The following is a 16,736-nucleotide window of genomic DNA, read 5'->3' as shown; positions in this document are numbered from 1 at the left end:
GTAATATTTTAAAGACATGATCAGTAATTTTCATTTCATGTAAGTGGCCATTTGGCCACATGATAATGCTGTAAGAAGCTGAGTAATGGGATCAAAAGGACACTTGCCTTAGCTGACTATTACTTCTTATTTAATATACATTAAATAGACTATTAGTCAAGAAACCTTGTAAAGAGGCTATGGCACCATTTATAGCTATTGGAAATAATTTAACTAAACTGTTGTAGGATGATTATAAGAAAGCATTTTGTAGAAGAAATTATATGAACAAAAGGATTTAAGGATTTCATGATGCTCTAAAAGAGATTAAAAATTACATTACAATGATGAAGAACTTAGTCCTTATGAGTATAAATGTCAACTTAATATATGGCTGACATTGTGTTAAAAAGCATAATGGCATTGTTTTTAAATTTTTTGCCTATAAGTCAATGATTAGATAAAAACATGAATCATAGCAATAAGCATTATATCTGAATCTAAAAGTCACATCAAAAAATACCCTATTATAGAATGAAGAAAGGACCTTTCAATACTACCTTATGGACCTCAGCCTACTCAGGAAGAGTGCTAATAATTAGAGGTAACAAATAATGGAGTTGGTACATTAATCACAGGATTTTTTTAGATATTTATAAATTGTAATAAATCTTTTATTTTTATTTTTTTATTTATATATTTTTTTGGTACCAGGGATCAAACTTGAGACCTTGGCCTTGCAAGGCAGGCACCAGAACCACTGAGCTAAATCCCTGGCCCTGTAATAAACTTTTCACTTTTTTAGTTTTGTTTTTTTCTTCCTTAAATTCTTTTATTGGTACATTTAAGGTAAACAATACATTTACATTTATCATTGGGTGTTTGTACCTGTACGTAATGTATCTTGGTTCTTATTTTTTTCCCCATTACCTGTGTCCCCTTCACCCTCTCCACCCTTCCCTACTTGCACAAACTTTGTTTCCATTTTTTCTTTTCTCATAATTTTTCCTTTCCCTCCTTTCCTTTTCCCTTCCCCTCCCATCATCCCTACCCCCTTGGACCTTTTCTCCTTATTTCAAATTATCAATTATTCATTTTAATCATTTTAATTCTTATTTACCCTTTCACTTTCGCACATGAGCAATAAATCTTTTAAAATAAAATCTGTAACTACAAATACTTTACTGAATCTAGTTCACAAATGTGTAGTGAGGTTTTGAACACTGATTTTCATAGAATTTCTGAGAATATCTTTGAATACTGAACCACCAGATCTTTATGAGTATGACGTACTATTTTAATGTACGTTTTTAAAGAGAATGAAAAATCCATTTATAGCTTAAAATAAATAAAGTCAGAAGTTGACTCTTGTAAAGAATATATTTGTACTGGCCAACACAGCGAGGAACTGGGGAAGGACGGTGGCCCGCGCGGCTCCACGCAGACAACTTGGCGGCGATGTCCGAGAGCCAGAACACAAAGTTATCATTGTTGGGTTGGATTATGCAGGGAAAACTACCATCCTTTACCAATTTTCTACGAATGAAGTTGTACATACATCCCCTACAATAGGAAGTAATGTAGAAGAGATAACCATTAATAATACATGTTTCCTGATGTGGGATAATCGTGGTCAAGAATCTCTTCGCTCTTCCTGGAATACTTACTATGCTAATACAAAGTTTGTCATAGTTGTTGTGGACAGTACAGACAGAGAAAGGATTTCTATAACTAGAGAAGAACTCTACAAAATGTTAGCTCATGAGTACCTAAGGAAAGCTGGACTGCTGATTTTTGCTAATAAACAAGATGTTAAAGAATGCATAGCTGTAGCAGAAATCTCCCAGTTCTTGAAGCTCACTTCGATTAAAGATCACCAGTGGCATATCCAGGCATGCTGTGCTTACTGGACTCTTACTGCTGAAGGATTATGCCAAGGGCTTGAATGGATGATGTCACGACTTAAGATTAGATGATCTCTACTGGTCTCTTCTCATAGGCTTTGTAAAAACAAAGTGCTGGACTTCACCTGAAAGCTGCAAAAATTAATGGTTTAGATATATTTATAGTAAACTGATTTAAACTTTTTCTAAAGAAGAAAAATTAAAACCACTTATTTGAAAACAAGGATGAAGTTTCACCTTCTAATTTGCTTTCTCATTAGTTCCTTCCAAAGTATGTTATTAAAGCTGTGATCAATATTTTTCTCATAATAAATCCTCTCAGGACATTGTAGAGACTGTGCTAAGTACAAAGGGAGAGGAAGACATTTTGAACTTTGAAGAGCTTTATTTTCAGTGCAGCCCTCCCTAGTTGAATGTTCTCTTCTTGTTCCAGTAAGTGAAAATACAAATCAGCACATACCATTTCCAATATTTTGAAATGTAATGTTACTTACAAAAAGTATTTTGCTTAAGGCTGTGTATGTATTGTGTATATACCTCAAGTTCAATTAATGGTTTCGAAGTATGTCCTAAGAAAAGCAAGTAACAAAAATTAATATCCTTAGTCATTACCATAATGAGATAAGTACTGGCACTGGTGTTAAAGTGCTGTTTTGTACTTTTCTCCCATGTTATCTGTATTATACTAACCAAGCACCTTAATCATTGAACTGCTCTTCAAACAAACAAACAAACAAAATGAAAGAAATGCAAAAGTTTGACATAGTATACCTATTTTTTATTGCATAAAAGCACGCATGAAAACATAACCCAGCCAGGGATTTAGCTCAGTGGTTTCGCCGCCGGCTGTGCAAGCGCAAGGACCCGAGTTCGATCCCTGGTACCAAAAGAAACCATAACCTAGTCAAGTAGACTGTCAGATTCTTGGTTTGGTATTACTACTGGACCAACTTGCACAGTGAAGAGTTGCCACATTTATTCCCTTTGTTGTTTTCTATCCATTAATCAGTTGTTCATAAATTGTGATTAAAACTATCCAGTGATTTCTTCTTAATTGAAAACTAGTATGTAAAACATGTCTATTCTGAGAGGTAACATTCTAAAACTACTGAACTATTTAGCTAAAGTCTTTTAAGGTACTAAATTATATGCCAAGCAGTTAAAGTGAATTAGAGAGTAGGAGTAAGTCATACTTTCCAAGCAGTATTCGTAATTTCTTAATTTGCAGATCTCTTATTTCAGTAGTTGGAATAGTTTGAGATTTTGTTTCTATAAGTTTTCTTAGATCTTCCTCAACCACATAAATGCATTGCTTAACAATTATAAAGTGCATTTTTAATGCTTTTGTGAATTTGATTGAGAAATTCACATGGTATATTATTTGTACTAAGAAATAACTTGACCCAAAACACTTTTTATATTTGTGTAGGGTTTTTTGGTTTGTCTTTTACTATCTTTAAAGGTGTTTCTGTCATAATTATAAACAAAATTTACCTGTGGTAAAACATATTTTTGGGTATTCATGTATCTTTCATGCTCTGAAATTTTGAAGGTTAAAAATGGCATGTTATAGAATATTCAAGAAAAATAACTACTCAACACCAGCTTTTTAAATTGCAGTGAAGATTTTGGTAAAGAATAATACTACATACAATAAGAACATGGATGAAACTTTGAAAGTTTCATAAAATATAAATTACTCAATATCTTAAATCCAAATTAGACATGGAAGATCAGTATTAAGGTTGGATTTTTATGTTTTATACTTGCTTTAATGTTCAAATGCAGATAAAACATTTAATATTTATCATCATGCTTTTACAACAGTAAATCTGAAAGTACTAAGCTTTGTTCATATGTTTTTGAACTTTTTCACATCACTACAAGAAATCATTTGTTGTATATTAAAAATTCCTTTAAAAAAAGAATATATTTGTGCTAGATAACCTAAGAAAAATGTTTGTGTTATTCTTTTTTAACACATACTGAAAGATTTCATAGTCTGAAGCCAGTGTTCTCGCTGCTATGCCATTGTATTGTACCCATTATAAGAAGACCATTGAGAAATAGACGAATTAACAACAAAATTTTAGGAAAAATAAAGTTTACTAATCCAATAGAAGATGATTGGGTTATCAGAGACATTATATAGTATCATTAATGTGATGCTGCATTTATTACAAATACAAAAAATAGATTCAGACAGAAAATATAGCATACTTGATTGCATTTTCATTTTGCTTCAAGTCTATCATATGAAAAATTGAGAGAATAATCTCAATCTTTATAGTAAATCCAGAAGAATGATGAGTTGTTTAAGATCAATAATATCAATTTTTAAAATCCTTTATTTCTCTGCTTTGTTAATGTGAGACTGTATCAAACAACTTACTGGTTGAAGCCAAATAATGTGATGAGTGATGTGAAGTTCCATTTTATGTTTGTACAGGTTTATTACTTTCAGAAAATAAACACAAACACAATCCAATTAAATTTAAATTTAATGATAAATTTCTGATACACAATAACTTAATATAGATATATTCCAATTATTGCATGAGGCACATATATACTAAAATAATGTGGTATCTGTCTGAGATAGATATCTTGATTTTGTACTTTATCTAGCAACTTTAAGTTGTTAAGACATAATCTTACTGTGGTAGCCAACCAGTCATTTAAAATATTTGTAGCTTAGTCTTTGTAATTAAGTATCTGGAAGAATATGGGTCGTTGTAGAAAATTTTGACTCTCCAAAAAAATCACCTATTAGTGTGTCAGTGATTTATGTCCACTCTTCAACAAATGCTATAAGCACCCATGCTACCAAAGAAAGGCTTCAATTTAGGCTTATCTGCCTGAGAGAGGGGAACAAACATATATGAATAGTTTTAAGAAAAGAGAAACATTTTGCTTCTTATTAGAAATCCAACAGTGGTGAGGGTTCATCATGTGAAATAACAAAAAGTGACTTGTTTGCCCCAACCTAAAGTTGTAGCAGGATGAAAAATAAAGGTCAGAAAATTAGGATGTAGCTTGGCCCTGAATAAGAAAGGAAAACAAAACATAAAATACCAGTGAAATTTATACTTTATTGCCTCCTAAAAAGAAAAATCTCCAATGGATCCAGAATTTTTGAAGATATAGTAATATCCCTGTTTGGGAATGCTTCTTTTCACGATTAGGTTCTCAAACAAAAGCATTCCACAAAATTTTGCTTCTATTCATGAACTGCACCTTAGGTGACAAAGCCATCTTCCCCACATAAACACAAATATGCCCATCTGGCCCCAAATCATAAAACAAATTAAGTTCATGAGCCAAGGTACCAGTGTAATATCAATTTTCTTGATCTACACATGATTCATAAGTAACAAACAGAGGCACGGGTGCCTTATGATTATAATCAAATACCAAAAAATCAAGGCAAAAAATGAGATCTACCAATATGTGGCTAAAGTAGAGCTCAAGAAAGTTCTACATTTTATGACTTAGCAGATGTACATGTTGGATATTAATTAGTTTCACCTTTATTAAATCTTTGGACAATAGTCTAAGGTTTTAAATATTACATCTCTGGCATCGACCTGAATGAGAATGTATGATTATTTCTTCCACAGATTTTTGCAGTCACATCAATGATGTATAGGCAGAATGAAGATCAGTAGCCTTGGGAATGTGCCAATATTTGCTTTAGCATTTCTCCTCAATAGGATATAACTTAAACCCTGTGACAGTGATTCTTATAATTTTTAAATTGTAGTCTTTCCTAAATTAAAATGTTTATTGAGGTTGCCTTGCTTTCTTTTTCACTATTTCATTTTGCATCTAGAATAGTATTGAAATTAACAAATAGCTGGAACTTTGCAGGTTTTAAAAGAGAAATACCTAGACATTTTTAAATTGCCTATATTTCACCTTCACATCCTGGAATTTGAAATGGTCGTACTTCTAAATATAGGTGTACTAGTCACAAATTCATTTTTTGTAAATGGCAGAGTTGCAATGGATTTGAAATTCTTTGGTGAAGAGAAGACAGTACCTGGATTACTCCAGGTTTTGGCTTTCCAGTGACAGTGTGTAGCACACTTCTTCACAGGAGCTCATTGTCAGAGTTTCTTATGTGATCCTAACACCCAGGGTATGACACTCTTTCACCCTGGATCAGGCTGAAAAAAGTTGCTTGGTTACTTGATTCACACCGGAAACACAAGGCTTTTCTGCTAGTAAAAACAAATGTTTTGTGAATCATAGAGCTGAAAACTGAGGACCCCAGAGTCATCAGCCTAAGAATTCACTGGCACATAAGGTAGAAAAACAATGACATGGGAAAAAATGGAAAGCAACAAGAGAATGTACCCTGAACAAGTGTATCTAAGTACCCTGTCTATTGATTTCAATCTGAATACTTAGGATATTAATTGGTTGTGGTTGAATGGATTGTAGTCAAGATTTTATTCTTAAAACACAATAAAATAGAATAAAATGGTATAGAATGATAAAATAATTAAAATATCAGGATGCATCATATATAGTAAATGATACATGTATTTCTGTTATGTATATACATGTATATTCATGATTTCCTAGGATTACAGTTTTTAATTTGAATAGCTATTGAAAATGTGTGAAATTTGGTTAGGAACATAGATATTCTACTTCTCATGACTTACCCTAAGTGAGCTACCCTAGTATTTCTTTTACTATCTTCCTTGTTTTAATTTTCCTTAGTGTTAGAAGAATTTTATATACTAGCCATTTGATCATCCCAACATCTCTACTAAACTTTTATTATCCCAATGATAATACTGAGAAAATTGAAGCATACAGAGTTGAAGTAATTTGCTGATGCTCAATTAATTGGTAAAGAGCAGAGTCCAAATTTATAGTGCCACAATGGAAAACTGTGTAAGAGGTGAAGCCAATGGAATATTGAATAAAATCTCTTTTGTAGAAATATACAGTAAAATATTTCACAGAATGAAAAACAATATTGCTTAAATTGGAAAAGAAACTGTCAAATTAATTAGGTGCATTAGACTGAAATCACAGTTTTCTCTTGCTCAGACACACAAGACCATTGCAGACCAAACCGAGTCTTAGGGAAAGTGGCATGTTGTGTTACTGCTTAGAACTTAATGAGCAATTCTTGAAATGCTAAATGCACTATGTATATCTTTAAAGTGCTTATTTACAAGGACACTGGTAACTGTTCATTGGGACAATTAAGATAATTTGTAGTTAATTTTTTAATTGGGAAATTTTATTTGTATTTGCTATTCAGAGAAAAAATAAAGTATTTTATAATTAAAAATGCTACTTGTCAAAGTTAAATGAAAGGTAGAGAGGCATCTCCAGTAAAAAATAATTCTATTTTGTCACAATACAAACAATGGGAAAAGGACCAAGAGATGGAGGAAACAGAAGGGGAGGACTGGAGAGAGAAAAATAAAAATAATTAATATGTGTTGTATACATACATGCACCAAATTCCCATGATGATTTTAACGATTGTATACTGTGAATATGTAGTAATAAAAATTTTACAAATTCCCTCACGTAAAAAGATAAGGATTGCAATGGAGCGTATGGGGAGTCCAGGATGACCTCCAGTATGTATGAAGAATGAAGAAAAGTTACAAATTTTAGTGAGAAAGCAAAAAATTAGCTAAGTTGTTTTGAAAGAAAACTTAGTGGTATTTGGTGATCTCTGCAATATCTGTAGGCATCAACTAGTAGGCCAGATAGTAGATGTGGTCAATCTTAATTTCATAGTGAGGGGGTGTATCACCATTTACTGGATAAAACTTGCCTTTATAAATCAAGTCTAGCCCTTTTCCTTAGATAGGCCTATGCGTCAGTTCTTGGAAGAATCATTTTCCACCTGAGCATTTTTTTAAATGTTCTTTTGCTCTATTTTAGTTGATATGACAAGGATACTCTCATTTTCATACTCATATTATTATCTGAAATAAAATTTCAAATCTAAGGTAATATTATCTTCAAGTACTTATTTAGTAGTACTGGAATCAGGATAAATCAGACATATAAATGAAGATGTAAGGACCATGTCTAGTAATATCCAATTGTTTTTATCTGTATATAGTATATTATCAATCCATGGATAATTTAGCTACTGTGCACAGCTTTAAAAGAAATGAGTAATAAAATGCTTAAAGTAATCTTCGCAACTTTATAGGACAGTTTCTTTGTGCTAGGTATTTCATGCTCTTCATTTCAGAATAATGAACTCTAATGAAATGAGGCTAAGTGACAGTAGCAAAATGGCCCAAGAATGTGCAATGCATTAGGTGAAGCATTCGCAGTATGGCTGAGTCTAAACTTTGTATCTTTTCAACTATAGTGTACTCCTCTTTTATATTACAGACCTATACAGTATAGAGTTGTACAGAGAGTTATTTTCAGAAAAAATTAAGAATGAACATAAGTAGAAAGTATAGTTATGTTTCTATATTAAACTTGCTACAGAGAAATTAATCATTAAATAAACTCATTACACAGAGCACCTTGGATTTCTGGGTATTTGCATCTTGGTGTAGACAGGAAGAGAGAAGAATGCACCTTGGTCAAATAAGGGCAGCACAGAGTAAGGTATATAATCAAGGTCATTGTTTCTGACCGTGAGACTTTGTATCATAAACATGATGCTTTTTCTTTCCGTACCACTGTGAAAGGCCATGATAAGCAGTGAACTCCAGAGAATTCGGTAGTAAAATTTTGAATGTCACTTACACACTTAGAGTATCTTTGTTAGATATGATACCCAAATATGCTATCAAATCTCTTTGAAATGGTAAATGATTGACAAATTTAAAACACTTAGTACTAGCCTAGATTTAATGGACTGTCTATAGAAATAAACCTTGTAGAGAAGTTAACAAAATTTCCTTGGATGTACATATATATTTCCAAGATCAATATATTGGTATCAAGAAATAAATGTGTCTACATTAGGGCACAATACCCATAAATAAATAATCAACTGTCAAAAAGAGGGCAAGCACACCAAGAGGCCTTCATTCTTATTTGAAATATTTTTGATCATTTAGTGTGATCTTTATATTCACATTGTGTCCTATCCTTAACTGTCCCTTTTAAATGTCCTAGTTGCTCTTAGCAACATCAAATTCTGATGACTCCCTTAGTGCTTTCATAGTTTTAAGTACATTTTAGTGTTCTGTGATTTGCAAGGCATAATTTAAAGCTAAAATTTAATTTTTTAAATCTTTTTTGGTTCAGTAAATTTATTGCCTATGAGAAGTGAAAGGATAATAGGAGAAATAATTCTCCAGTGAATTAATATTACAGAACAACTTTTCCATATTTTTTCTTCAGGCTCAGCTAGGCAAGAAAGGCCAAGAGAAAAATAAGGGTGTAATGGTTTCTCCAGTGACATTGAAAAAAACTTGAAATAACTGCTTGAGACAATGCTCATTGCTACCAAAATTCGATTGCAAGATGAGGAAAATATTTAAACATGGTCTTGAAGATACATTTCTACAATTATGAGCTCAAGTTGGAATACTGTATTATGATAACTGTACTAAAAGTATACATTCTTGTCCATAAACCCACACTTAGCTAAATGACAGAAGTTATATATTAGTAAGAAATCATCCTTTCTGTACATTGGAGTATACGCCATTTTAAAATCGGGGACAAGACATCAATTCTTTTACTGAAAATATAGTGGGCTAGATAATGTATACAAAGATACTAATGATATAGGCTTGAGATCAGGGTGTTCTGAAAATACTCATGTTTACTCTTTGAGCCCATTTTGGTACCATTTGGATATCTTCTCACAAACTAGAGGTATGCTCCATGACTTCCAACCATGTGAATCTAAACTGACTGTTGTGATTAAGAGTCTCTTTTTACCATTAAATCTGAAAGAAATAAACTAGCAATAAGCAAGTGGCTAACGAGGAACTAAATGACTTTTTGTGACTACACTTCTATTTTTCCAAAAATTGATTATAAAATAAATGAAATACATTTTAATAAGAAGTAGGAAGAATTGCTCTAAAAGTTTGAAGGTTAAAACATATAAATCTACAAAACTTTTCAGCACAAAAAAGTGAATACTCAATAGAAAATGGTGCTTTGTGAGAAAAATGTGAAATACAACATGTCCATGTGACTGTTTGCAAACATAGATACCGGAGGTAACAAGGAAGTGAGAAAAAACCTCAAAAGAATTAGAAAGCATGGATTCATGACAACAATACATGCATGCTTCAGGCCAATGCCCCCACACAGAGGAAAAAAAAAAAACTTATGGAAGTATATTTAACAGAATAATTTTACCTTTAAATATTTATTTAGACAAAAAAAATCCATGTGAAGTCTCTACTTTAAGAATTTAGAAAATTTATGAGAATTATGAGAACATAAGGTTTTAAAAATACAAAGACTCAACCTAAATTCTTACATTTCTTTTTTCTTTTTTTTTTTTTTTTTTTTTTTGGTACTGGGGATCGAACTTGGGACTTTGTGCTTGCGAGGCAGGTGGCAGAACCACCGAGCTAAATCCCTGGCCCTAAATTCTTACATTTCTATTGATAAAAAATGTAAGCAACTTTGTCAATATTGATGAAGGGACATGATTGGGAACTGAATAGAAGGTAAGAATAAGGATGTGGTGGAGATATTAAAAGTTAGGTCAAAGTGTATATAAAGAGCAAAATAAAGTTTTGACAGAAGGAAAAAGACAGATAGATCTTATAAAAATGGGAAGGGGTCCAGGAGACCAAGGTGGCAAAGGGAGTTAAAAGATTTAAGATGTGTCACGTAGGTATGTGAAATACCTGTAAAGAATATAAATCTTATTGGCATAAACATGAACTAAAAAAATAATAATAACAATTATAATGAACATGGAGAAGGAGGATCCAAGAGGTAGAGGGAGGTGGGTGGGGTGGGGATGGGCATGGGAATAAAAAAGAATCAAGATAGTTATATATATGTCTCTAAGGTGAACGTGAACTATATGTATTGCAAACATGTACTGATAAAATAAAATTTTAAAAGGTAAAAGTGCTAAAAATCACACTATCAAAAAAGAAAATAATCCTTAAGTGGAAAAATCTCTTAGAAAATTTAAAATTTGCACGTGTAACTAACTTGTAAACAAAAACAACTGATAATGAGTTGTCCCACATCATTAAGTAGTGAAATAATTAACCAAAAAATTAATAGCATGCCCAAAATATTTTAGTGATGAATTCTTTTAAACATTCAAGGAGCAAATAAATCCAGCTCTCAAAACTTGTTCAGAGTATTAAAGAAGAAATTACAAGAAATGTGTTGAAATATATTAATCTTTTATAAAGTTGATGCAAAAGTTATAGGTGAAATTGAGTATTAGAAAACTAAATGTACAGTGGTTTAAAATAATCCTCTTAGAGGGCTGGGGATTTAGCTCAGTGCAACTGAGCCTACCTCACAAGTGCAAAGTCCTGAGTTCGATCACCATTACCAGAAAAAAAAAAAATAATCCTCCTACTAACTTCAAATTTTATACATTTTATCAAATGTGTTGATATAGTTCACTACATTAAAGTCTGCCATGCTTATTTCAATAGATATAAAAGTGTCATTAGCATTCAATATCTCCACATGATTACCCATGATTACCCTTTTAAGAATCAAGAAAATGACAGAAATACATTTCTTAGTTTATATAAAATAACAACAATTATATACATAATGATTTGAATATACCCCAAATTGTCACATTACCACAATTTAACACCAGTTTTGAAAGGAATACTGTCAAACTATAGCACCAGTTATGTTCATCTATTAACATAAAGCAAAAATTTAGAACAGTTCATTTTTTCATTCTAAGTTTAAAAATCTTAGAGTTGAAATTCAGACAATCTTTGAATTATTATGCTGTGACTACTAAGTTATTTTTAACAACAATGGTGTTTTGCACTTTTTATAATAATGGTATGCACTGATATTCAGTAGAAATTATATTACAAAGTTAGAATTTTAATGCTTTTCCTGTCTGATGATATGTGGAATTACCCTTACCCTCTCCTCTCTTGAGATCCTGAACAGCAAGCTACAGCTTAAAGTAAACCACAGGATCATAAGGCTAAACAACCTATACTCTGTAGTGTACTGTGATGCTAGGCTATGATTGTGTGGAAGGATGTGTATTTTAAATGCATTTTGACTAAACATGTAAATGCATATTTGACTATGTTATTTGCAAAATATAGAAGGTTATTAGAATATGACCTCATCATACATGAGGAACATCCTCCTTTTTGAAGTAGTCTTTGAGCCTCTACATACATGGTTATGTAATTTTACAAACATCTAAATATCTCAATGTCACAGTTTTGGTACTGATTAATGAGAATAAAATGTGTTAGAGCACACTCAAATGGAGAATTTTTCCCATTTTTATTTCTCCTTCTGCCTTATGAAACTTTTGTGGTAATAACATACTATAATATATGCAAAAACAATTTATATACTATAAAGATTCACAAAGAGGTAACAAAAGCATATACCCTGAAAACCTAAGAAATGCAGATGTATTTATGTATGAGTGCATGATCCCCAGAATTAACAAAATGTAGAGGAAGTAAAATACAGATAATGTTTAGGATAGGATAAGTTATGAGAAATGATTCCTCACTAGCACTCGCATAAAATGTTATAGGTGGAGAAATAAACCAACCATTATTTTCTTAGATTTTATATAATCTAAGAAAAATTTAATGAGAATAGGGCATTGGAGCTACCTTACAAGATATGTGGCTTTTAGAAAAACATAGCTAGAAATAAGAATGAGGGTATTCTCTAACAAGGGAAGAATCTAAATAAAAAATAGAAATTTATCAAGGCTACACTGCTAACACTGACAGTCGGTGTGACTGAAAAATGGGATACGGAAGAGGGAATAGTGGCATAACCGAATGTACAAAGAGATCAGACCAGGAGCCAGCTCTTGGAAGAAGCTAATTACAATCAGTAGAAATGGGTGATTACAATTATTTCCCAACATTTCGAGGGAAAAGGAAATAAAAGCGACAGAATATTGACCAATTAAAGAACAAAGGAAAAATGTGTTTGTAACAGATACAATTTGAAATTGGTAGGAATTATGCATGTTTGGGTAAAGGGTGCCTGAGAGGATGGGATCACCATTTAAATAAATGGTGATGTAATTTCATTAAGCAGGAGAATAAGATTACCAACTATTTTTATTTTACTTCCCTTTTTCAAACTGTAATGAAACATTACAAGAGTTTATTTTTAGGTGGAAGTGGACTAGCTACCAATCAAATAAATATGTAGGCCTCAAACCTGATATAGAAGTCAGAGAGAAAAATGCATATTGAAAGACTATCTTCATAGAGGGCATCTCTAAAAACATGACAATGGCTAATCCAGAAAAATACACTTTTTAAAAGCTGATAAACAGAGCTCCTTTCTTTGGAGGGAATTCATGATCCTCAGGATGAAGGAGAAAGGACTACATACAATAAGTAACAGTACTTTTTGTTACCTAGTGTATATAAAGTATCATGCATTTGTTTAAGATAAAGAGATTAAATCATAATTTACTCCCATGTAATTTATAACCTAATACAGAAAATATAGATTGCAGCCAAATGTGGTGGTACACATCTGTATTCCCAGAACACTGGGTAACTGAGGCAAGAGGATCACAGTTTTGAAACCAGCCTGGGAAAATAAGTGAGGCCCTATCTGTTTTAGCTACTTTTCTCTCCTTGCTGAGACAAAATACCCAACACTCAAAGTTAGAGGGCAAGGGGTTTATTTGTCTTACAGTCTGTAGAGGTTTCAGTCCACCATCAGCTAGCTCCCAAGCTGGGATGCAAACAAGCCTCCCAGAGGAGAAGCAACGTGGCATGCAGAAGGCAGCAAAGGCAGCAAAGGTAACAAGAGAGCCTTAACAGTGTCTCCCTGCCCCTTTTATCTTATTCAGACTACTTAGGCCAGGTAGCACTCACATCCTTAATCCTAGTGCCCTTGAGCTTAGCATTACATCATGAGTCAACTTCAACTTCACACAGTCTAGATCAAGCCTATGACCACATGAGGCTTTGGGGGGACATCTAGACCCAAACCATAACAGTCTCCCAAAATAAGGAGAACAAGGGGCTGAGGATGTAATCTCGTGCAAAGGCTGTGGACTCAATTCCCCATTACCACATACATACAGTACTTACAGACATAATATAATCATAGACTGATATGAAATTGTAAATAAGGATCAAAATGTATAATGGATAATGTGAAATAAGAAAGGAGGGCAGGGGAATGGGGAAAAATAAGAACCAAGATGGATTATGTAAAGGTGCAAATCTCCAATGATGAATGTCATTATTTTGTATACCTTAACTGTACCAATATAAGTATTAAAAAACGAATTATCATTATGATTAAGATATCTTTAGAAACCTTAGAGGACCTAGTTGTACAGAATGTTGGAAAGAGTAGATATAACTCTCACAGATTAATGAATTACCCCAAGGAAGAGGAAGCCAGAGATGACATAATATTCTGAGAAATATGACTAGGAAATATAGCCAAGAATATGATCTGGATGCAAGTAGCAGGATAATTGAAAGTTTCTTAAATAGTATGTGCAAGCTAACGAGTTTGTTGGAAAATTGAAAAGGAAAGGAAAAAGAACAATTTGTTTAGAAATTCATAATTGATTTTAGGAGATCTCTGAGAAGAAATAAGTGCATTAAATCAAGGACCTAGTGCAAAGGACACTTCAAGTAAGGAAAAGAATGAGAAGATTTATGCAAACACTGATTATGTAAATACAACACAATGATTAGCAAGCAGAAACACTGGTAAAATTATAGCAACAGAAAGTGATAACAGTCTCTTTAAAATGTCATTCAAAGGCAGATTCTGAACTTGCATTATCTCACGTTTAAAAGTCAAAGGATCATTAATAAACAGGAGGTGTTTAGATATTTAAATGATTTTTTTAAAGCTGTTATTTAATTTTTATTGTCCTAAAACTACATAATCATCCCTCTTATCAATGATAGATATACGCATGCAAATACACTAAGGTATAATTATATGAATATAATGTTGATAAATATATAATTATGTGTGTATAATTTTCTTAGGTATCTGTTAATAAACATATGAGACTGAATTCTGACTCTAGCAATACACCAATGAGTCTCATCAGTAATCTGTTCAAGGAATATAAAATCTGAATGCAGATACATGGATGTATGAAGCTTAACTTATTCTGCAATAATTTTCTAAGATTATCCAGGAATTCTACTAATTCTAACTATTCTACAATGCATGCTTTATCTTAAAAGCTACCTGCCTCATGAAATTTTCTTTCAGAAATCTTTTATGAACATTATATTACTGTGCAAGTATACATATAAATACATATACAGAATCTGTATATATATATATATTTCTGTGTAAATATATATAAACGTGTACTTATGGATGCATATATATTTTATCCTGATAAAAACATATCTAACTTTAATCAACTTTGATTTCACCTGCTTAAATTTGCATTAGTAGTTAAATGCTTTTCTTTTTTTAATTGATCCATATTAGTGAAACAGAATAATAAGATTTATTTTAGTATATTGATACATGCATATAACATATGTTGATTATTTTCATCCCAATTACATCCCTCTTTCTGTTCTCCCTTTCTCCCTGATTACATTCTTCATCTCTAACAATGTACTCTACTTCTAGTTTCCTGTCACTTTTCTTAATCAATCTTAAAATTTATATTTTGATTCCTTTCATAAGAGAAAACACATGATATTTAACTTTCTGAGACTGGCTTATCCACATAACATGGTGGTCTCCAGTTCCATCCATTTTCCTGCCAAAGTAATACTTTTTGCTCTTTGTGGTTGAATAATATTCCACTGTGTCTGTATACCACATTTTTTATCCATTCATCTATTAATGGGTATCTAGGAAATTTCCACTCCTCATCCTTTTTGAATTACAAAACTATAGATATGAGTGTGCATGTATCACCTAGTATGCAGTCTTAAATTCTTTTGGAAATACACCAAGTACTATTATAGCTGGATCAAATGGTATATCTATTTTTAGTTTTTAAAGGAATCTCCCCAGTAATGTCAATAGTAGTTGTACCAGTTAATTTCCCACAGACAGGATGAGAGTTTCTTTATACTGCATCTTTGCCAGCACTGTTCTTTGTATTCTTGATAGTAATGAGCCTTTCTAACTGATGAACGGAATTTCAATTTAGTGTTTTTTAAAATTTTTCAATGGCTAAGGATACAAACTTTTAAAAATTATCCTGGGCTTAGCATCATCAGTGGTGTGTTTTTATGACTTCAATATGGAAGAAATTCAAAGGCAACAGTAGTTTACAATAAAAAAAATCCCACAACTTTCTGTCCAGACACAATCAATTATATCTGGTTTCAGTGTGGCAGGTTATTTTCCTTTTGAGTTCAGTTTCTCATACAGGAAAGTATGAACAATTATTTAGGAAATATTATATGAACTATTATAGTATGAATTATTACATAGGAAATTCTCACAATTTAATATTATTAATAAAATATATTACAATTACAAATCTATACTTTTACATTTTATTTTTTTTTTAAATTTATTTTATTTATACAATTTAGGTATACAATATAATGACATTCATCATTGGAAATTTGCACTTTTACATAATCTCTCTTGGTTCTTATTTTTCCCCCTTCCCCTGCCCTCCATTCAACCCCTCCATCTGTGCTTCTTTACAAAGACTTTGTTTCCTTTTTTTCATTTTCTCATATTAAT

The 16,736-nt window shown here is 32.0% G+C and overlaps 1 protein-coding gene across 1 annotated transcript in view; it reads left to right on the top strand.

Moving 5' to 3' along the window:
• Positions 1 to 1,955, top strand: part of LOC101696336 (ADP-ribosylation factor-like protein 5A) — a 64,396-nt gene extending 62,441 nt beyond the window's left edge. The window contains exon 2 of the mRNA XM_004842568.1: positions 1,356 to 1,955. Within this exon, the coding sequence (XP_004842625.1) occupies positions 1,356 to 1,955 (600 nt within the window). The remainder of the gene's footprint in view (positions 1 to 1,355) is intronic.
• Positions 1,956 to 16,736: the final 14,781 nt, after the last annotated feature.

The sequence above is a fragment of the Heterocephalus glaber genome, unplaced genomic scaffold (genome assembly GCF_053883595.1).
Source record: "Heterocephalus glaber isolate CG9 unplaced genomic scaffold, H.glaber_assembly_v1.0 deba00000122, whole genome shotgun sequence".
Classification (NCBI taxonomy): Eukaryota; Metazoa; Chordata; class Mammalia; order Rodentia; family Bathyergidae; genus Heterocephalus; species Heterocephalus glaber.
This window is presented reverse-complemented; position numbering and strand designations above follow the sequence as displayed.